Source organism: Thamnophis sirtalis, unplaced genomic scaffold, assembly GCF_051295495.1.
Source record: "Thamnophis sirtalis isolate CommonGarterSnake01/CBP01778 unplaced genomic scaffold, rThaSir2_p1.2 scaffold_2, whole genome shotgun sequence".
In the NCBI taxonomy this organism is placed as follows: domain Eukaryota; kingdom Metazoa; phylum Chordata; class Lepidosauria; order Squamata; family Natricidae; genus Thamnophis; species Thamnophis sirtalis.
The window spans coordinates 39,211,040-39,233,165 of record NW_028261382.1 but is presented as its reverse complement, the minus strand read 5'-3'; the positions used below and the strand labels follow the sequence as shown (position 1 = coordinate 39,233,165).

General features: G+C 59.1%; 1 protein-coding gene across 1 annotated transcript; it reads right to left on the bottom strand.

Annotated features, from left to right (window-relative positions):
* Positions 1-4,541: 4,541 nt before the first annotated feature.
* Positions 4,542-21,625, bottom strand: PI4KB (phosphatidylinositol 4-kinase beta). Its single transcript, XM_087705002.1, is given in 14 exon segments — positions 4,542-5,066; positions 5,496-5,616; positions 6,124-6,256; positions 6,393-6,607; positions 6,609-6,659; positions 6,967-7,090; positions 7,607-7,711; positions 8,046-8,155; positions 8,314-8,541; positions 8,783-9,010; positions 11,012-11,056; positions 15,012-15,962; positions 19,783-19,917; positions 21,570-21,625. Coding segments are annotated over 12 exon segments (2,463 nt in total). The 5' UTR covers positions 15,933-15,962; positions 19,783-19,917; positions 21,570-21,625; the 3' UTR covers positions 4,542-4,884.
* Positions 21,626-22,126: the final 501 nt, after the last annotated feature.

The window sequence follows — 22,126 nt, the reverse complement described above, 5'->3', positions numbered from 1 at the left end:
GGAAGGAAGGAGATGATGAAAAGAAGGAAGGAAGGAGATGATGAAAAGAAGAAGGAAGGAAGAAAGGAAGGAAGGAGGGAGATGATGAAAAGAAGGAAGGAAGGAAGGAAGGGGGAGGAGGAGGAAGAGGACCACCCATGATACTGCCTGCCTCTCTTCACCACCTGTGACCCCCCCCCCCTCCTGTCAGCCTCGCCCTTCTGACTCAGAGTCTCCTGCCAGTGTCCCAAAAAGGCCCTGGGGAAGCCGGGGAATGGATCCGTGAGTCAGCCGGGGTGGGGAATGGGGTGGGGGGTGGGGAAGGAGGCTGGCATTCCAGGCCGTCTCCCTCTCATGCCTGGTCCTGTGTAATTTGGCCCCACCTGGCTGGACTGGGTGTGTGTGTCTATGCGCAGGCGCCCAGCGGTGCCAGCCTCCCTCCTGGCCACCAGTTAAACATTAGCCGAGGAGCAGCCGCCGGTGGGGGGAGGCTTCCGCTTCCCACAACAGAACCACCAGGCCCCCTTTCCCCTCGGACTACAGCTCCCATCACTCCCCAGGAGAAAAAAATCAAACCCTCCATTTTTTTTTTTTAAAAGAGTGACAAGACAGGTGAGAAGATCTCAGGATCCCTCTTGATTTTTGGAGGCCCCAAAGGATTGCAGGCCACGCGGAAAGCCCCCCCCCTGCACGGGGGACAGGAAAGCACTCTGCACATGCTTGTAGTCCCTGCTATTTATTTGCCCCCATTCCAGAACTGACAGCAAGCAAGGGCTTCGCTCCTGGGGGGGGGTTGGGGGGGCTCAAGAGAGGGGAGATTCTTATCCTAGAGAGGGGAGGGCTCCTCCCCTCCCCCCTCCCCCCCCAGGCCATTCTCTTCCCTGCAACCTTTGCTCTCCTTCCCCTGAATGATAAAACCAGAATATTCAAGCTTCTCCTGAAGGGCAAGAGATTCAGGCCTGGAGGGAGGGAGCCAAGATGGAAAAGGAGCACCCTGACCCATGAATTTGGGACTGCCGATCCCATCAGCCTCGGCCAGCATAAATCGGTGCCCAAGGATCCCGGGAAAGTTGCCCCAAATGTTTGACGTTTGGGAGAGCCGGTGGGTCTGTTCTCCAAGTGGTGGAGATAAAAGCTTTCCTTGGCTGCAGCCTGTGTGTGTTTGTGGGTCTCTGTGTGCATTTGTGGGTTTGTGGGATCTCAGCCTGGGTGCTCCCCTGAAAACCGCAGCCCCACTGGGGGTTCCCCGGTTTCCCTCTGCTTGTGTTGCCGGAGTGAGCAGAAACTCAAGGGAGGCTCTTTGCAAAGCCCCCCCCCTCCCCCCGTCCTCTGTCTGGCGACCCCCGTCCCCCACCCCGCACGGCCCCACCTCCGCCCCCTGAACGGAAAGGCCTCCGGGGCTCTTTCGTCTCCCACGCAAACCCCGCAGAAACCGGGACGAACGCCTGATCGAAAGCGATTCCCGGCTGAGCGAGTCCCCCTTTGGACGGGGTTCTAGTCCTGGGCAGGGGGTGGGCTGGATGGCCTCGAGGGTCCCTTGGAGCCCACAGACAGCCGCGTGTGGGGGGGGGGGAAGGGGGAACCTTCGGCTCATCCTTGGATAAGAATTTAAGCAGAATAAAGAGACTTTTCTCTTCGCCAAACCGGCCAAGCAGGAAGCCAAGCGAGGCACCGGGAGGGCGATGCGGGGCCCCTCCGCCAAAGACCCCCCCCAGCCAGACGCGGGACTTGGGGAAGCCCGGATCGGCCGCGGGTCTCTCCTTCCCCTGGGGGGGGGGGGCTGGAGGGGGCGATCCGCCCAAGGGGAAGGAGGAGGAGGAGGGTCCCCGAAGCCCCCCGGCGGGCAGACTCACCATGGTGCCGGCTGGCTGCGCTCCTCGCCCGCCGCAGCTCCGGTTCCTCGCCGCGGCTCGGCAGGTGGAGGCCGGTGTGTGTGTGGGGGGGGGTGGACTTCAAGGGTCCAGCATCGCCCCCGCCGCGACCCTCTGCTCGGACGCCCCTGCCCGGCTGGGAGGGAGAAGGGAGGGAGCGGCTCCCCGGAGCAGCAGACCAAGCGCGCCGTCGGCGGGCTCTCCTGCCTTCCTTCCCCGCCGCGGCCGGACAGGCTCCGACAGGTAGGCGCTCCGGCTGGAGAGTTTCGGGCTGGGGCGGGCGCGGGCGGGAGGGGGGCTGGCGGGCGCCCCCTGGCGGACAGGGAAGCCACGCGCGGGAAGCCGCCGGCCCCAGCTACGCGCGCGCGCGCCCCCTGCTGGACCAGAGTGGAACGTTTTTTTTCCACCCAAAAAAGAAACCCCGACGTGAGACGATGGGGGGGTGGGGGGTGTCGGTTTACATCCAGACACGTGGATGGGCTTGAGTGGCCCTTCAGACAAACCCTCTGCACGCGCTCCTAAGGGCAACCTTGGCGCCATCTGACTTCCTTTGCCTCCCCCAAACCACCCTGTGGCCAGGTAGATCATAGGTGCTGAGGAAGGAAGGAAGATGAAGAAGAGAAGGAAGAAGGGAAGATGATGAAAAGAAAGAAGGAAGAAGGGAAGATGATGAAAAGAAAGAAGAGAAGGAAGAAGGGAAGATGATGAAAAGAAAGAAGAGAAGGAAGAAGGGAAGATGATGAAAAGAAAGAAGGAAGTTCTGGCTTCCTACATGGGGTCCAGCCTGCAGAGAAGCATCCGTGATCCAGCCCCCCCCCCCCGGGGCTTCATCCCCAATCCCACCCCACAGACTGTTTTCCAAATTGGCGACCTCGCTTCCCCCCCATGGGTCCCATTCTGGGAAGCGAAACCCACCCCTGCTCGGCCCCACAACCCCTTCCCCACTTCTGCAGGGCCAAAAGAGCCGGGGGGGGGGGAAATCCCACTCAGGAAGGAGGCTTGGGGGTCTCTCCCTTAAGGGAGAGGGGGGTGCCCAGCAGGACCTGCTCAGGGAGACCTTGGCTGGGCAGGGGGCACATCAAGGGGAGGGCTGGAGGGGCTTTTGCCACCTGGGGGGGGTGTTCCACCTGGGGAAGAAGGCAGCCACAGAATTTTCTGCAGCTCAAAGGAGGCATATAAATATAATCAAATCAAATCAAGTCAAATCCTTCTCTGAAGAGTGGGGGGGGGGTTTCCAAGGGCCAAAGTTTTAAAGACTTCTTATTCTTGCAAAAAAAGCCCCCCCCTTTTTTTCTTTAAAGGATTCCTGACCCCCTGCTGGGAATCGCTGCTTCTTCCCCTTTTTGTGTGTCAGTGTGGTGTTGTGTTTGTGTGTATGGGGGGGTTGGGGCACCCCAGAGGTAACAAACCCCAAAGGGCCCAGATAACGGGGGGAGCTGTCCCCCCTTCTCCTTTCTCCCAGCTGTTTCCCACTTTTAATGATCACCAAACAATCCGTCCATTCTTTTGTTTAGGGAAAAAAAGGTTGTTTTTTTTAGGCATCGGGAATGAGGAAGTGGGGGGGGGGCGATGCACACACACACACACAAACACACGACAACCCTGGTACAGTGTGAAAAAAAAGTTCATGTTGAGAAAGGGGAGGGAGATTTGGGGGGGGGGGGAGACAGGAAAACAGACACCCAGGTCCCATGGTTTTTCGGAACCCATCGCCCTGCAGAGAATTCCGAAGATTCCCACTCGGGGCTCCCTTCGGGGCCGCGGAGGACCAAATGAACAGTCACAGTTTCGGCGAATCAAAGGACCCACAAAAGGGAGTCGCCCCCCCCCCCCCGCTCTCTACACAGACACAGACACACACACACCCCATCGCAAAGGGACCCCTCCCTGCGAGAACGCCAGTCGTGCCTGAAATTCATTATTACAAGCGGCTTTTGCATTTACATTTCCCAGGAAGGGAGGGGCGCGTCCTGCACAGAGGCGGGGGGGGGAGGAGACCCTGTCCCACAATGGCAATTTGGGGGGGGATGCCTCTGCCTGTAAGGAGACATGGCTGCTGGAAGAGGAAGGGGCTCCTGCTCCATTCCTAGAGAGGAAGTTGGTTTGGCCAAGGGCAAGCTGGGGAATCTTGGGGTCTTAAGCCCCCACCCCACCCCCAAGGGGAAAGACTTGGAGCAGGCCCCTGTTAATGGGGGGGGGGACGGCTTCCCAGGGCATATTTGTGGACCCCTAAATTCTTGCAGCAGTCTGGTGGAGGGGGCTTGAACCTGTCACCCATCAGCTGCATTCCATGCTCCCCCCCCCAGGAATGGGGAGTGGGAGATATCCTGCCAATGCCCCCACCCCCAATTCAAGGGAGGCTGGAGTTGTGCTTCAAGCAGTGAAGAATCGGGGAAGAGCGATGCTTAGCACCCCATCTTTGCATTCAACTCTCCAGGAGGAAAATGGGCAGCAGGGGGGGGGACGGGGACACCACTTCATTAGCGTCACAAGGTACACACACATTCACACAAACACATACACACTCTCGTGCCCTGTGCGAGTCCGGAGGTGGGGGAATACTCCCCAACTGCACGGGAGAAATGGAGCCCTAAAGGGGGGGCTCCTTCCTCCCAACCCCATTCCATCTCCCCCCGCCCCCGCTGGACCCCCCCAAAATACAGGCGAGGGGCTGGAAAACAGGGGGACACAGAGGAGGAGGAGGAGTTGTAATACTGAAATAAAAAAGATCCGAGGAAGGGGCCGCCGGGGAGAGCGCGACTCTCGGTTCTGTCCCTCCTCCGGAGGCGAATCTTGACAAGGTCCTTGTGCATGATCCTTCACGTTTGGGGGGGGGAGACGCAATGCCCCCCCCCAATCCCCATTTACAATCCAAAGTCTCCCAGGGCCCCTCCTGCGGCTGCCTCCCTCTTTCTTGCAGAGGCCCAGCCCAGCGGCCTCCGTCCAGTCTGTCCCGGACCCTGGGCCGGGAGGAGGAGGAGGAAGGGGTGGGGAGACAGGAGAGCCGCCGGAAGGGAAGGTTTGGTTCCGGCCGTCACATGATGCCGTTGGTGAGGTACTGGAAGCCGTCGTAGAGCTTGGTGGTGAGCGAGCGCATGCTGCCGTCCACCAGCTGTTCGATCAGCACCTGCAGCTGCTCCTCCGTCATGTTCATGTGGAAGCGCTCCTTCAGGTTCCGGATGGTGCTGGAGCCGTGGAAGCAAGGAAGCTGGGAGCCTGCCGGAGGGAGGCAGCAAAGAGAAGTCAGGATGTCTCGGACAACTCGCCGAAGGACGAGAGTTACACTCGTAGATCAAATAAACGATGGAACGGAATCATTAAAGGATGCGGGAGAAAGGACAGAATGCAATGCGAACAGCAAAAAATTAAAATATTTTTAGATAATTAAACAGAATTGCAAGCCGTCCCAATTATCTCCCCATTCTCCAGCCCTGTTTGAATGAGGTGTTTTGGTAACACATCACCCTGCAACAGTTGGGTGGATGGAGCGTGTGAACTTCCCTTCCCAGTTATTGCAGCCTCTGGGTGTCTCCAGAGGGCACAAAGATTCCTTCCCACGGCCCCTCCCCCCCATAGTTCTCCACAGACTGGACTCTAGCGAAGAAGAAGTACAGGCTCCCCCCTCCCCCGAGGATCCCAGCCCACCTTGCTGCATGATCTCCACGATCTGCACCACCTTGTCCATGTGTTTGCGAGCGGCGATCAGGCCCTGAAGCATCAACATCTTGAAGTAGTTGAACATGTCTCCCCCAATGCCGCCCATCACCTGCGGGGAAGGAGAGAGGGGCACATTGCAAGGCAGGAAGGGGTCTCCCTTCCCCAAAGAATTCTCAAGGCTTTCAGAGAAAGGCTCGCCTCTGTTACAGGTAGCTCTCGGCTCCAAAATTTCTGTTCTTAACTGAGACATTTAAGTGAATTTCCCTCCATTTTACAACCTTTCTTGCCACAGCTGTTAAGTGAATCACTGCGTCAGTTAAGTGAGGAAGGCGGTTATTAAGCGAATCAGGCTTTCCCGAGGATTTGAGAAGGCCACAAGGATCGTAAGTGTGACAGGTGGTCATAGCTCACTTTTTTCAGTGCCGTTGCAAGTTCAGTCACTAAACGGACTGTTGCAAGTCAAGGACGATCCGAACAGGTAGTCCTCACTTTACGGATGTAACGGAGCCTACCCCTTACGGTCGTAGAGCAGGACATCATGTGCCCGCCCGTAATTCCACGGAATTGCCTCCCCAGAGGGTTTTCCGGCCCTTCCCTCCGAGCGGAGCAAACTTACATCCACAAACTCGGCGGTCAGTTTGAAGGCCGAGGTTTCGAAACCCAGATTACGGGGGGAGCTGGAGAGGATGAAGCCGAAGTCGATGTGGATGATGTGGCCGTGCGCGTCCAGCAGGATGTTGCCGTTGTGCCTTGGGGGGGGGGGGAATGGTCAGGCATTTGGGTTTTTGCAAAAGAAGTCCCAACTCTCCCCTCGTGCCAGTGTTCTAATTCCTTTGAATTAAACGTATCTCGGGCAGGAGATTTTCAAGGGCCCTCCAGCCTCACCTGTCCTTCACCTGCAGCAGGTAGCAGACCAAGCAGTAGCCGGCGCAGCTCTGGACGAAGTTGCGCTGGGCGGTGAGGAAGCCCTCGGAGGTGAACTGGCCGTGCTCCTGCAGGAAGAAGTCCAGCAGGGAGAGCTGGGACTGCTTCTTCACCTGGTGGATGGAGACGGCGTTGACCACCGGCTCGATCATGCCGCTGTCGGCGGAGATGACCAGGGATTTTGTAAGGCTTGATCCACAGCGGGACTCTCTCCTGCTCCCAGATGGCCTGCAAGGGAAGACCGGAGGGAGGGCTGGACGGACCTGGAGGCTGCGGTCAAGCACCAAGGGGGGGAGCGGGATTTCCTCCCCCGCCTAGTCTTCATTCCGAAAGCAGCGGGAGGAGATTCGAAGCCCCCTGACCCATCACATCTGGGGTGGAAGCAAGACCCCCAGATATATCTCGTCTTGGCTTGCTTGCTTCCTTCTTCCCTCTTTCCTTTCTTTTTCCCTCCCTCCATCCCTCCCTCCCTTCCCCTCTTTCATTCCCTCCCTCCCTCCCTTCCCCTCTTTCACTCCCTCCCTCCCTTCCTTACCTGCAGCTGCTTGAGCACTTGGAAGGCTAGCAGCTCCTGACGGAGGTCGTCCCCGCACTTGACAATCATGGACAGGAGCCGCCAGTTGGGCAGGTGGCCGTAAGGGGAGCCCTCTCGGATCCGCCTGGGGAGAGCAGGGAAAGGCTGAGCCCCCGCTGGTCTCCGCTTGGGCGAGTGGTGGCCCTCCTCCAGGGTTAAGGTTAGGGTTCCGCCCCCCCCCCGTCCGACCAGCCTAGGAGGCCAACAGACACGGCAGCTGCCTTCACTAGCAGAGGAAGGAGGGTGTGGCCAGCCTCTCCTTTTTCTTCTGCCGACTCCTCTTTTTAATCCTGGAAAGTCTTGCTTAAAGCAGCATTTTTCAACCTTGGCAACTTGAAGATGGGTGGACTTCAACCCCCAGAAATCTGCTCTGCCTGGGGGACACTGGGAGTTGAAGCCCACCCACCTTAAGGAAGGTTTAAGGAACCCAGGAAGGGCTTCGTGGCTCAGAGGCCACAGAGAGGGCCGCAGCTGGCCATGCCCGCACCGCCCTCACCTCACTTTCTCCTGCCAGGGCTCCTTCAGGGCGACGGCCGAGGGGTCTTCGGGGTCCCTCTTGAACAGAGAGGGCCGCAGCTGGCCATGCCCGCCCCGCCCTCACCTCACTTTCTCCTGCCAGGGCTCCTTCAGGGCGACGGCCGAGGGGTCTTCGGGGTCCCTCTTGAAGGAGGTGGGCGTGTGGGCCAGCTGCTCAGAGAGACGCCGCCTGCGGAAAGGAGCACAGGTCAGCTCTGCTCCTGCCAGGGAGGAGGGCTGAATGGCCGGCTTTCTCAGCTTTTGGGCTGGCCCTGGAGAACTTCCCCGAGGATGGGCTCCAGACAGCACGAGTCCAGACACTCGGACAGGTAAACCTCTGGTCCCAGTGACTGATCCAGGTTCAATCTTGTTTTATCCGTCTTTTTCCCCCTAGCCCTGGGATCCAAGACAGGATCATCCCAGGGGTGATCTCCCTCTCTTATTTCAACCAATGGACTCCGTCAGCCTCATTCCTGCCCGCAATAGGCCACCCTACTAGGGCGGCTGGATCCTGTTCTCTTCACCTGATGTCTCCTGCAGCAATGAAAACCGGTTCTTTGCTCTCCTGGCTGGTGATGCTGTCCACCGAGAATTGCGAGATGTTGTCACAGCTACTGGTGTGTAACTCGGGCAGCTGGAGGGCAGAGGAGGCAGGGCCTGAGTGCCTGAGGGGGACGGTCCGGGATAGGAGCCAAGTGCCGGCCCTCCAACCGACTCTCCTCCTTCGAGCCGCCTCTCCGTCCTGGCCCCCCCTCCCTCCATCCGTGGCTCCTCCGCGCCCCGGCCACTCACCTCCACCTGCAGCTCCCCGATGTCATCCACAGACCAGGCCTCGTCGTCGTTGTCGTAGTTGGGCACGGTGGTGAAGCTGCTGGCGCGCTGCTCGTAGGTGATGCCGCACTCGGGCAGGTTCTCCACCGAGCGGGTGCTGCGGATCCGGTTCTCGGGGATCCGGGCTGGGACGTTCGTGGTGTCAAAGTTTTCGCACTCAAGTACTTCCACGTAGATCAAGTAGGGAGCCTGCGTGCGGGGAAGCCAGATTCATTTAATTAACAACTGCATGATCCCCTTAACGGCTGCAGTGGTTTATTTACGGTGGCAAACTCGGCTCCCGAATTGGGCCAATTTACCAACCGCCCCACTCAGCCAGAAAAACTCCCCCCGCTGTGGTCATAAGTCAAGTCCTGCGAAGTCCACGGAGCCTCTGAGGACACACACACCCTCCGGCCACTGTCCCCTTCCACCCCCGGCCCCGCCTCACCTTGTCCTTGGAGTTCAGGACCACCGCCTGGGTGTGGGGCACTCGTACCACGTGGTGGTCGAAGCCGGCGGTGGGCAGCCAGACCCGGGCGGGCAGCTTGTGGTTGAGCAGGGAGAGCTCGGAGATGAGCCTCTGCGTCTTCTGCTCCTTGGTGGGCAGAGTGGTCAGCCGCTTCCCGATGGCCATCAGCGACTTGATGAACTCCCGCTCGGGGGCCAGGCGGACGGGCTGTGTGGGGGGGATTGGAGGGGGGGGAGAAAAGAGAGGAGGTGAAGCCCAACCCCTGCCGAGAGATCCCAGGGCTGTCAAGACCCTTTTTAGCTGGGGGGGGTGTTCCTTATTTTGCAGAGGGAGGAGGGGGGGATGCTCTGGCGATCCCCTCCCTCGAATCGTTCCGGATGCGCTGTGAGGGGGCCGACCAGCTCTGGCTGTGAGGAGAAGCACCCCCTTCACCTTTGCAATGACCTCTGAACTGAGCCCCTTACTGGGGAGGGGGGACTTGTAGAGCAACCATCTTCAGGAGGAGGAAGAACAGAAGGGGCATCGGACGTCCCCTTCACCCTGGCTGACCCTTGCCCTCCGGACGTCCTTGGCTCTCAACGCGCCTCTGCCGGATGGGAAGAGGGAGGCTCCAGCCCACCAGCCCTGCGCCCCGAGGGGAGGATTCGCACCCTCCACTCGCGCCCTTTCCCGGCGAGCCCCTCCGTTTTCCCTCCCACCAAGACGTGGGGCGAAAACCGCCCCTTATCAGCCTCCCTCCTTGAACAAGCGAACCACTGAAGCCACGCCTGTGTGCAGCCCCCCCACCCCCCAGCCCCAAAAGGGAGGGGCCCTCCCTTGGTCTCGAAGCCAACTGGGGGCCCCCAAGAGCAGAAGACCCTCGCTTTGCCCCCCCCCCAGAAAGGGGAGGGGAGGGTTTTGCTTCAGGCTTTTGGCCAGGTGGGGGCAGCACTGGGCGTGGGAAAGGCCATTCGGTGGCCAGGAGGGCAGCCACGAGCACCTGGCCAAGTCCCAGGGGCCACCTGGGGCATCTCTGATGGGAGTTGGTGGGCTGCTCTGATGGGCAAGGATGAGGCTAAATGAGCCCCCCTCCCCGAAGGTGGGGAGTGATGAAACTAGGGGACCAAGGACAGCTGTTCATCAGCCCCCCCCCACTGCCAAAAAACAGGGGCAGCTCTCCAACCCCCCCCCCTATAAAACCTCCCACTTCCCTCCAAGGAGTTTTATTCACATTTATTTAGATGAGCATCAACCCTGGAAAGGAGGAGAACGAACGAATTTTACGCAGCAGATTGAAAGGGGAGGGGGGGGTTGAAACCACTTGCCAAGCCCCCACTGAATTTTCTCCCCCCCCCCTTTACCAGGTCTCTCCCTGATGGAGAGTGGGGGGGGGGGAAGTATAGAAGTTTGCAGAAAGGAGGGGAAAAAATCAAAATTTGATTGGCGCAGCAAAATTTCAGCAGAAAGAAGAAGGAGGGGAAATAATAATAATAATAATATATATATATATATAGCAATTCTGAATTTGAGGCAGCAAAGGAAGAGCCGAACATTCGCACCAGACCCCCAGGACATGCTAAATCAAAAAACCAGTCTCGGGTGCCCCCAAAACAGCATTTCCTCTTTTTTTTTTTTTTTCAGATGAAGTTATGGGGGTGGGGAGGGGGGGGGTCTCTGGCCAGTCGTGGGAACGGCCCAAACTTTTAGAACTTTGCAAGAGAAGGAAGATGGCGTGGGGGGGGTGGGGAAGGGATTACGGGGGACTCTGCGACGGTTGAAAGTCTGAAGTTGAAATGTGAAGTGATTGGGGGGGGTTCCCTCCACCCTTAAAATCCTTAAAGGGGGAGGGGGGCTGTGGTAGAAGCAGGAGAGGCATTTTTGGGGAGGAAGCAGGGGCTGTGTTTTGGCCATGCAGAATTAAGATCCTGGCATGCACGTGACGGTGGTGTGGGGTTTTTTGGGGGGTGGGGGTGCTGGAAGATGAGAGAGGCACCGCCCACAATGCCCCCCCCCAGTGCAGGATCTCACTTGCAAAGGGGGAGGAGGAGGAGGAGGGGAGACCTTGTGATGCCAAGGCTGATCACGAGAGAGAGGAAATGCTGCTGGGGGAGGGGAAAGGGGGGGGGGCTGAGGGGTCACAAAGGTGGAGGGGGAGACAGGAAAGAGGCAGGCAGCCGGGTTGAGTGGGGAGGGGGGGGAAGAAGTAGGGCGGGGTGGGGGGCCACTTACGGAACAAAACGTTCTATCGAGACTTTCTGAGCTCGATGAGAGTTCCTGGGAAATGAACGAGAGGGGGGGGTGAGGGGGGGGGGAGGAAGGGATGGATTTCCAGGGGGGGAGGGAGGAAAGTTGAGGAGAGAAAAGGCGAGAGTTTTAAAAAAAATCAGCTCTTCGTACACGCCCCCCTCCTCTTCCTGCCCCCCCCACCCCCACCCCAACTGCATCCGACAGAAGAAACGGGGGGTCGCTCCTTTGGGGCTCTGACGGGGAAGGGCAGCCTTAAAAAGCTAGACTGCTCCTGGAGAGGGAAGCTCCACCAGCTCCGATGGAGGGGGGCCAGGTCCCGGGTGAGGTCAGGGGCCCTTCTGCCATCGTCACGGGGGAGAAGCCCGGGGGCTTGGGAGCCATGGGGCGGATGGAGGGGGGGGGCAAAGGGGTCCCTGCTGCAAGAGGGAGATGCCAGGAGGAGGGGGGAGGAGGGCCTGTGTGTGTGTGTGTGTGTGTGTCTTGGCTGGTCTTAAAAGAAAGTAAGCTTTGGATGGGGGACCACCAGGAGATCCAGAATGGAAATAAGAGCATCGAGTGGCCTTTGGGAAGCAGCATCCAAGCCAAGCCCCCCACCCTTGAAAAAGTCCCAAGGAGGAAAGTCACAGGCTGGTCTCTGTGATCTGCCCCTGCTCCCCACCCCCAGTTTCTGCAAGAACCCCCCCCCCACTCCCCCCCACTCCCAGGAGCTGTGGGGGCCTTGTGGAAACCAGTTGCAACACTTCCTCCAACGTGGCCCGTTTTCAGTTGAGCCACAACTTGACAGGTGATGGAAGAGAGGAACTAAAAACAGCCCTCTGGACTCTGCCCCACCTTGGCTCCTCTGGGGGGGGGAGCTCCCCAGGCTGCCCTCTTGGAGGAGGTTGGGGGCTTCCCCTCTTGTGACACAGACCTGACGTCCCCCCCCCCCAACGCAGAGGAGTCGGATTCCAGCAAACTGATCAAAATGAAGAACACAGGAAGGAAGGAAGGAAGGAAGGAAGGAAGGAAGGAAGGAAGGAAGGAAGGAAGGAAGGAAGGAAGGAAGGAAGGAATTAATTGAGGGAGGGAGGGAGATGGGGAGGAGATGGGGAAGAAGGAAGAAAAAGATGAGAGAAGGAATGAAGATTTGAAGAGGAAGGAGGGAAGGAAGGAAAGAAGGAAGGAAGGGATGGAGATGGGGAGGAAAATGCGGAGGGAGGAAGGAAGAAAAAGATGAGAGAAGGAAGGAAGGAAGGAAGAAAGATAGAAAAAAAAAATCTATGTTTCCAAAACTCTTATTTTCCCCGTTTTTCACTATTCGCATCTTCTCCTCCTAGGACCAAATTTCAGAGAAACCACCTGAGCCTCCAGGGCGCCTTCGCTCTGCCAGCTGGTAGATGGGCAGGATTCCAAAACCCATCATCCTGAGCTGACTCAGCCCCATGCCGAGGCTGCCCTCCTGGGCTGACCTCTCACCCATCCGTCCCCCCCAGGGCAGACGCTGCCGCTGCCCTCCAAGCAAACAGGAAGTGGCTCCTGGGGTGGGGCCGCCCCCCCTCCCGCCCCACAGCCTCCCTCTGACTCACAGGTTTTCGGCTGCCAAAGGTTACCTGTGTGGGTGTGGACGGGGGGGGAGGGGGAGAGGTTGGGCCCGTTTCCTCCCAAGGGGGGAGGGGGAAGGAGCTTGCCTTCGATCAGGGGGGGGGGCCCTCCAGGGGCTTGGCGTTAGAGTGGGGGGGCTGGGGGGTGCCCCCTCCAAAGGGGTTGAAGGGGCCAACACAACCTCGGATCAGATTTTGAGGCATCGTTCAAACGAAACATGTGGCTGGTTATCAGAAGGGGAGAAAGAGAAAGAAAGGAAGAAAGAAAGAAAGAAAGGAAGGAAGGAAGGAAGGAAGGAAGGAAGGAAGGAAGAAAGAAAGAAAGAAAGAAAGAAAGAAAGAAAGAAAGAAAGAGTAAGAGAGAGAGAGAGAATGAGAAAGAGAAAAAGAATGGAAAAAGAGAAAGAGAAAGAAAAAGAGAAAAAGAAAAAGAGAGAAAGAGAAAGAAAGAGAAAGATTAAGAGAGAGAAAGAGAGAATGAAAAAGAGAAAAAGAGAGAGAATGAAAAAGAGAAAAAGAGAGAAAGAGAGAGAGAAAGAAAGAAAAAAGAAAGATTAAGAGAGAGAGAGAGAGAAGGAGAAAGAGAAAAAGAGAGAGAATGAAAGAGAAAGAAAAAGAAAAAGAGAGAAAGAGAGAGAGAAAGATCACTGTTTTATAGGAGGTATTTCCACTCTTTCCAATCGTTTTTAACCCTTTCCTTCCTTGGCTAGGAGTCCGGGGGGGGGGGTGGCCTTTGGGGTCCCCGGGGGGAGACTCTGGGCCGGCCTTTGAAGTGGCCGGAGAGCAGCAGGCGGCCAGGAGGGGCTGCCAAGACCGCCTGGCCTGAATGGAGCTGGGTGTCCATCAGCCGTTCCCAGTCCCAGCCGCCTCCTGGCGTCCGGCTGGCTCTCTATCGGCCCATTGTGCTCGGCCCAACAATGAACTGGCCGGCAGTTCAACAGGGGAGGGCGCGGCTGGGGGGGGGGGTTGCAAGGAGGGAGGGGGCAGGGAGAGTCAGCTGAAGCCTTGGCCTGCGCATCAGGAGACGGAGCCCGTCCAGCCTCCGGTTTTGCAGGGGGAAGGAAGTGGGGTCCCGGGGGGGGGGGGGTGTCCCCACTTGGCCAGCCCTGACCGCTGGCGGCTCAGCCTGGCCTCCCTTAGGGGCTGTTGTGCGGAAGAGGCGGGAGGGGAGGGCTGGGGGTCAGGAGGAGAGAAACGAAGCTTGTTAAAAAAAATGGTCTCCAAAAACCAGCTAGAAGATGATGAAGGAGTTGGTGGGGGTCCTGGAGGTCACCTAGCCCACCCCCACTGCTCCAGCAGGAGCTCGCAGACCGTCTCAGGCCAAAGGCTGCCCGACCTCCTCCTCCTTCCTCCCCCCCCAGCAGCAGCCTCACAAGCTCCCCTCTGCAGAGACCTTCATCCCTGGCCTGAATTATCCACCTGAAGTGGCCCCCGGGGGCTGTTTCTCCGGCTCTCACGGGGGACCCAGACAGCAAGCCAGCTCCTCGGTTTCACGGAGGGCCCCCGAGGCCAGGGGGATGCTCCAGCCCCCCCGGAAACCCCCCCCCCCCGGCTGGCTTTTGGGGCACCGGCACTGCCCAGCTGGCAAATCTTGGTTATTTTAATTTCTGTGTTCAGTTTTTAGACTGTCCAGAAACTTCCCCTGGAAGGTGACGCCGCTTCCGGCTGGGAACCCACAAAAAAACAAGCGGGGGGGGGGGTTACCTTCCAGACTGTGACAGCAACAAGAAAACACAACACAGCGTTCAACGGAATGGGAGCTGTGGACAAGTCAAGACAAGATGGACCCACAACTTCCTTTCTGACAGGCCCCTCCTTGAAGCTGATTTTTCGGAGTATAAGATGCACCTATTCCCCCCCCCCCCACTAAAAGAGGGTGGAAATTTGGGTGCATCTGATACACCCACCCACCGTCCCCCCCCCCCTTTGGCCTCTGCCTCCCGGCAATTTGCCTCCGTGCAGCCAACGGGGAAAATGGGGTTTTCGGAGGCTACAATCGGCTACAGCAATCCGGGCAGCCTGAAACAGCTGATGATCAGGAAGGTTAAACTGAAAGTGAAACTTGCTGTTTGCTGCAAGGAGGCAAATTGCTGGGAGGCAGATTTTCCCCCTTGCTTTCCTCCCACAAAAGCTAGGCGAGTCTTATACTTCGGAGCATCTTATACTCCGAAAAATACTAGGTAACTCTCCGTCTTCGGGACGAACCGGTCGGTTATCAGCGCGGGAAAGACAAGATAACAGGGGGCTCCGCATGCATTAGGGGACACCTGGGCAGGTGACACACAGCCACCGTGACCGATCCGCCCCCCACAAATCCCCATCCGCCTCCTGAAGAGGAGGGAGAGCTCCCCCCTCCACCCGCGAAGAAGGAAGCCCAGCGGGGGTCCCGGGCGGGCGTTTACCTCCTCCTCGTTCTCCACCTTGGGGTTGCTGGCGGTGCGCTTCAGGTTGCTGCCCAGGCTGACGCTGACGGTGGCGTCCGACTTGGAGCGCTGGTGAGTCCGCTTGGTGGGGGAGAGCCCGGCCTCGGGGGCCGGCCCCAGCGGGGGAAGCTCCCTCTTCCGGGCGGCCGGCTTGAGCTCGTCGGAGAGGATGAGCTTGCGCAGCTTGGTGCCGCGCGAGTGGCGCTGGGTGGAGATGTGCATGTCGGAGGAGTAGGCGCCCAGCAGCAGGGCGCACTGCAGGGAGAAGTTGATGCTCTGCCGGCAGCGGTGCACGATGTAGGGCTTGATGGCGTCGCCCACGTCCTCGTCCATGTGGATGTACATGTTGAGCAGCTGCGGCAGGTAGAAGCCGACCTCCTCGTGGCGGAAGTAGAAGAGCCGGTTGCCGATGTAGGCCTGCACGCCGGGCTCCTTGGAGTTGTAGAGGTAGGAGATGGCCATGGAGATGTCGAAGAGCTTGGACTCGAACAGCCGCAGCAGCCACGACTGCTTGGCCGAGTTGTTCTTCTGGCGCAGCCGGACGCCCTTGACGGAGTTGGGGGGCTGCTCGTCCTCCTCCCAGATCTTCTCGGCGGGGTCGTCCAGGCACTTGATCTCGCAGCAGTCGCCGTTGAGCCCCGGCCAGCGGCCCCCGGCCTTCCTGTCCTTGGCCCGGATGGAGCCGTCCGGCGAGACGCAGTGCATCAGCTTGACCTTCTCCAGGACCTCCTGGCAGGCCTTCTGGGCCACCTCGGGGTCGATCACGGCCAGCTCGCCCACCCCTTCCGTGATGACCCCCAGGGCCGGCCCACCGCTGTCTCCCGGGGGCGCCACGGGGGCCGAGGTCTCCGCTGGGGTCTCCTCTCCCGGAGGGGGGTCTTCTGCGGTGGAGTGACTCATGTCCACTGGTGGGCCTGTCCTCTTTCACAGCTGGAAAAACAGGAGAAGGGGTGGCCTCTGTTTTAGGGGGCTTCGAAGAAAGACCCAAACCCACTTTTGCCACCCAGAGCCCGGAGGGATTTCCCAGGACCACCGGACATCATTTTCCAATTAGAAAGAAATAGAAATGGGGAGAAGGAACAGCAGAGGCCTCTAGAAGAACCTAAGGCTCCCTCTTAGTGACCAGGCTGAAGGTCTCGGCCACTTTAAGACTGGTGGGCTTCCACGCAAGACCCCCTGCCTGAGGAATTCTGGGAGTTGAAGTGTTGAAAGGTTGGAGACAAAGCAAATTCACATTCGCTCGGAAAAATACACAGGAAGCCAAATCTGCACCTTGGCTGGGGATGGACTCAACTCGGCCAGGTCTGAAGGGGGCCTGAGAGCACCAGAGGGCAGGACTCTGGACCAGAGCTGAAGGGGGGGGTGTCTTCTAGAGCCCCCTCCCCAAAAAAGAGTCAGCAGTTTGATCCCACTTGCAACCTCCTGTCGTGACATCCTGGAGATGCCACTTACGGCTTTCTGCGCGTGGCTGTGGTCACTCATCCCCTCCGGAGGATCCTGAAAAGGTCCCAAGGGCAGGAACCCCCCCCCATCGTATCTCTCTCCCTCTCTCTCTCCCTCTCTGTCTCTGTCTCTCTCTCTCCCTCTCTCTCTCTCTCCCTCTCTTTCTGTCTGTCTCTCTCTCTCTCTCACACACACAGAGTTCCTTTTCCCCCCAACTGGCTCAAAATTAGAAACCAGAAAACTGTTGGAGTGGTGAAGGAAGGAAGGAAGGAAGGAAGGAAGGAAGGAAGGAAAGAAGGAAGGAAGGAAGGAAGGAAGGAAGGAGGAAATGGGAGGGAGGGAGGAAAAAAGAAAGAAAAAAGAAAGAAAAGCAATTAGAACCAACAGAATTTGGCAGGAGTTTACAAGAAGAGAAAGGATTCTCCAAGGTCCGCAAAGTGGGAGGAGGAAGAGGAGGAGGAGGAGGGCCGAAGAAGGCCTCCACTGCCTGGGGCTCTGCCCAAAACAGGGATCCTGGCCCAAGGGGGCTCCTCTCCGGGACCCTCCAAGGGGAGGTGACCTCTGTGTTCGAGAGACGGGGCACAGCTGCCCCCCCAAGGGAGCAAACCTCACCAGTTAAAATAGATGCTCTATTTAAAGTGATTAAAACTTCATCCTCTTAAGAGCATCCGAGGAGCCGGAGCTGAACCTCTGCCAAGACCCCAAACTGGGCCAAGCCCGAGGGGGATCCCCCCCCCCGTCCCACGAGGGACAGGGGACCCACGGAAGGACCAGCCCCGACCTGGCTTAGCCCCTCCGAGACCCTCGCCTGGCACGGCTCCCCTCCCAAGATTAAAGCCCCACAGGCCGCCTCTAATCCGTCTCTCTCCTGAAAGGATCCCCCCCCCTCCTCCTCCTCCTGCCAAGCCCCAGAGGCCGGCTGGCGGATCACAAGGCCGGCCGGGAATTGGAGGCCTCCCCGCTAATCGGAGGGCAAAGTTGAGTCCACGGCAAATTCCGGGCTTATCATCCGGATCCTTTCTACGCAGGCAAGTAGCGCTTCTCCCTAGCAATTCTGCCTCCAGACGGACACAGAAAGAGAGAGAGAGAGAGAGAGAGAGAAAGGAAGGAAGGAAGGAAGGAAGGAAGGAGAGAGAGAAAGAAAGGAAGGAAGGAAGAGAGAGAGAGAGAAAAAGAGAAAGAGAAAGAAGGAAAGAAAGAAAGGAAAAGGAGGAAAGAGAGAGAAAGAAAGAAAGAAAGAAAGAGAAAGAGAAAGGAAGGAAGGAGGGAAGAAAGAAAAAGAAAGAAAAAGGAAGGAAAGAGGGAAGAAAGGAAGAAAGAGAAAGAAAGAAAGAACGAGAGAGAAAGAAAGAGAAAGAACAAAAGAACAAAAGAAAAAGAAAGAAAGAAAGGAGGAAAGAAAGAAAGAGAAAGAGAAAGGAAGGAAGGAAGAAAGAGAAAGGAAGGAGGGAAGAAAGAAAGGGAGAAAGAGAAAGAAAGAGAAAGAAAGAAGGAAAGAAAGAAAGAAAGAAAGAAGAAAGAAAGAGAGAGAGAGATGGGGGATTTTTTTAACCAAGAGGAAAATCTATTTAATCCACTGGGGGATTTTTTTGTTGTTGCCAGTTTCCAAAGCTGCCATCCGCCCCCCACCACGACCGATCCACCGATTGCAGCCCTTCCTAACATCATTGGGTCCAAAACACAGGCTCTTCTTTGCCGAAGGGTGTGTGTGTGTCTCTTAGGGCCGAGGTGCAAGTCAGCCTCCCCAACCACCCTCCACCCAGGTGCCCTCCCTCAAATGGAGTACAGGAACCAAGAAACCGGAGCTCGGCAGCTGCCGGAATCTGCATCTGGGGGGGGGGGGTGTTGATGGGCTGAGCTCAGCCCCGCACAGATGCCCACCAGCAAACACTCTCCGCCTCTCCACCTGGCTTACAGGTAGCGTGCCCTCGAACGCAGAGGCTCCCCTCCAGCCAAAGTTTAAAATTCCATGCGCCTCCGGTCTTTTCCCCCCTTTCTTAACTCGGGAGTGTTTCGGGAGCTCCTCTCCCCCCCAAGTTCATCACACAGGGACGGCCATCGGCCCACGCAGGCAGGCGCCCCCCACCCCCCCCCCTCGCTCAGACATCTGCAGGCATCTGTTTCCCATTACGGGGCCTGCCTTTCTCCCCTGCTCGGCGCTTGGCGGATTTCACCAACGCCCTTCGCCTGCCCCCCCCCCAAAAATAAGACCAAAAGTACGGCCATCATCAAGAGTCGCGCGCACCGTGCGCCAAGCGTCCCTCGCTCCGTGTCGAACCCCCCATTTCAAGAGCCGGTTTGGGGAATTGGGGGTGGGAGGGTCGAGAGGGGATCGGGGCTGTCAGCCCAGACGAACAGAACAAGACACTTTCTCTTTGGGAGAAGAAACCAGAGGCGTCTTTCCGCAGTGCTCAAGAGGGACTAGGAAGTTGCTCAGTCCTACAACCGTCCTCCTCAAGCTGCATCCTTCTTCTTCTTCCACCCTCTGACTTCCCCCCGTGCATCCATCTCAAGTTTCTAGCCCTCTCTCTTCTGGTTCCCTACTCCGCCTTTTCCTCCCGAGTTAGCCACTCAAAAGAGAAGGGGGCCACTCCCAAAGAAGGCCCCGCGCCCAGCCAACCACGCAGGGCAGAAGACGGTGCTCCCCTCCGGGGGAACAGCTTGGGCCCCCACTTCAACAAGAGGAACTGCCGCCTTCCATAACCCCCACCCCACCCCAGCTGGGCAATATGGGTCCACCGCACGGGAGATGCACCCTGGCACCCATGGAAGGAAGGAGCCACGGATGTTCACGGCTCACCTTGGGAGCAGGACTTGAACCCTCAGCCGCTCCAGGAAGGAGAGGGGGGGGGGAAGCGGCCTCCTCTTTCCCAGGCGGAAGAAAGGCAAGTCCAGGCAGCCGTGTGGCTGAGTCACACGGTTCTCCCGGGGCCCCTGCCAGCCCGTGAGTCACCCACAGACACGCGTGTGGGGAAACCACTTGGTGGGGTGGGTGGAGGGGGTCATTCCCCTCGTGGCCCCCACCTGTCGGGAACAGCGGCACTGACTCAGCACAGGTGGAGGGCAACTGGGCTGGTTGTGCGAACTCACCCTCTGCGGCTCACAAGCCACCATTCATAGCCACAAACTGGCTTGCTGGAAAACATATGAGGACGATGCCCGATCGGGGCCGAAGTGGAAATCCCTGCTGGCTGCCCCTCGGGGAGGCCCAAGAGGAGGCCGTCCACTTTAAACTCAACTAAGGATTTTAGGGGGGGGGCTTTTCTGAAGGGACAGGGGGGAGAGAGACGTTAAAGCCGCCACTTGCCTGTTTCATTTCTATCTTCTCGGCCCCTCGGCCCGGTTCGGACGCGCCTCCGCGGCACCGGTGGAGTCGGCCATCTTCAGAGGGGGGTGGGGGGACACTCGCCAAGGGATTCGGCCGGAGGATGACTCTTCACAGCTGCTGGGGAGAGGGGAGAAAAAGGAGAGAGGAAAAAAGAGGGGGTCTCGGGGGTCGCTCAGCTGCTTGGAAGTCAGCCTCAGCCCCTCCCCTCCCTCCCCTCCCCTCCCCTCTGACTTCTGGCAGGCGCCCTGTAACTGGAGATCCCTCCTGGAAAGCAGAAATCCTGGAAGGACATTTGGCGCACGCAGCTTGCAAAGAGACCCCCCCCCCCCTGTTTTTTTTCCTAGGACTGAGGGGATGCTTCCCTTCCAGCTTCCAGAGCTAAATCCAAGCCAGGCTTCCAGGTGATGAAGAACCGGGGTGGGTGGGGGGACGTCCCCAGCGGGCGGAGGTAGCAAGCCAGGGATCCCTTTGGGGATCACCTGGCCAAGCACCCCCGCACACACACACACAGACACACACACACCTGTCTGGGCAGCTGTCATCACCCTCCGAGAAGCCAATTTGCATCTTTATAAAAGCGGGGAGTGTAATTAAGGCTGCGTTAAAACACACTCCCCAAACTTGCTTTGCGGCGAAAAAAACTCCAGACGTGTCTCCCAGGACGTCCCGGCGTTAATGGAGGAGATTGGCAGAGAGGAGGAGGAGGAGGAGGAGGAGGACGGTGGGAAGGAGAGCAGCCGCAGTGGGGTCTCCGGCGCAGACCCTCCAAAGGGGGGGCTTTCGCATCCAAAGACCCCAGAGTCCCAGCGTTGCTCAACTCTGATTCCCATCATCCCCCGCCTCCCCAATCTCCCCCATCCTGCAGGGACGGAGCTCTGCCTCCAAGCCCACCCCCCATAGGGGGGGGAGACTCCAGCACCCCCCACCCCCACCCCAAAGACCCCGGAGTCCCAGCATTGCTCAACTTTGATTCCCATCATCCCCCCCCCTTCCCGATCTCCCCCATCCTGCAGGGACGGAGCTCTGCCTCCAAGCCCACCCCCCATGGTGGGGAGGGAGACTCCAGCCCCCCACCCCACACCCCCAGAACGGGAGGACCAGGCTTCCCAGCGGGCGGGACTCCAGAGCCCATGGCTTTGCTGGGATGATGGGAGTGGGAGTCCAGGGCCTCCTGACCGCTGCAGAGGGTCTGGGGAAGGGTCCTCCAATGGGTCACCTGCCCATTCCCCTCCGGGGAAGCGGCCGACGGGCTCTCCGGTGCAGCTGCCAAGGGGAGGAAGCGGTGCCTCTTCCGCCGGCAGCGATTTTGCAAGAGACCCCCCCGCAGGAGCTGCGACGTTTGCAACAACGCCCCCCCCCTTGCAAACCTCTGTGTGTGTGTGTGTGTGTGTGTCCCGAGGAGGGGGGGAGGAAGCACCCAAAGGGAGGGGAGGGGGGGAGACCTGGGGGGGCAAAGGGGGGGCACTGGGGGGGGCTTTGCAAAAGTGGGGGGGTCTCTTGGGGGGCGTATCTGCTCCAGGTGCCCCCCACCCTCTTTGCGGGGTCCTGGGGGCGGAGAGGAGAAGGGCAAAGGCGGGGACGGTCTCCAGCTGCCCCGGGACTACACCCCCCATCATCCCCTACCAAACCCACCGCCCACCCACCGCCTTGCAGGGAGGCTCCTCCGCCGCCCGGGGGTCCCCAGGAGGGGTGGGGGGAGACGCCCCCTCCCTCCTCTGCGCCCCTGCGGGAGGACTCCAGAGCCCATCGGCCCCCGCCGCACTCACCGCGCCGCCGCCGCCTCTGCCGGGCCCAGCCGGGGCTGCCCGAGCGGCGCCTGAGGGTCCTTCGCGGGAAAGGAAGCGGGGCGGGGCCAAGGGGGAGAAAAAGGGAGGTAAAAAAAAGGAGGGGGGGTCGCCGCTTCCTTCGGGGGTCCCGTCGTCGCCCCTTCCCCCCACTCGAGTCCAGCGAGGCCCCGCGCGGAGAGGCGGCGGAGGGGTGGCCGCGGCGGTGCCTGCGCGGAAGGGCCAAGCAGGGCGCATGCGTGGCGGCGCCTCATTCTCCCCCCCCCACTCCCTTCCCCGGAGCGGCGCTTGTGCGCAGGCGCGTGCGAAGAGGCTCCTCCTCGTCCCCGGGGATCCGCGCGCGTCTCTCTGGGCTCGCGTGGAACAAGCGCTCTTCGCCCGCTTCGCCCACGCAGCCCGAATGCAAGAGGCGCTTCGAAGTGCAATAGCCCAGGAGTTAATTCTGCCCCCCCTAAAACAAGTTGGGAGGTGCAGGTGGAAAAGGGGGCGCTGGGGAAAAGATTCCCCCCCCCCTAATTCACTTCCATGCATCTGGAGCA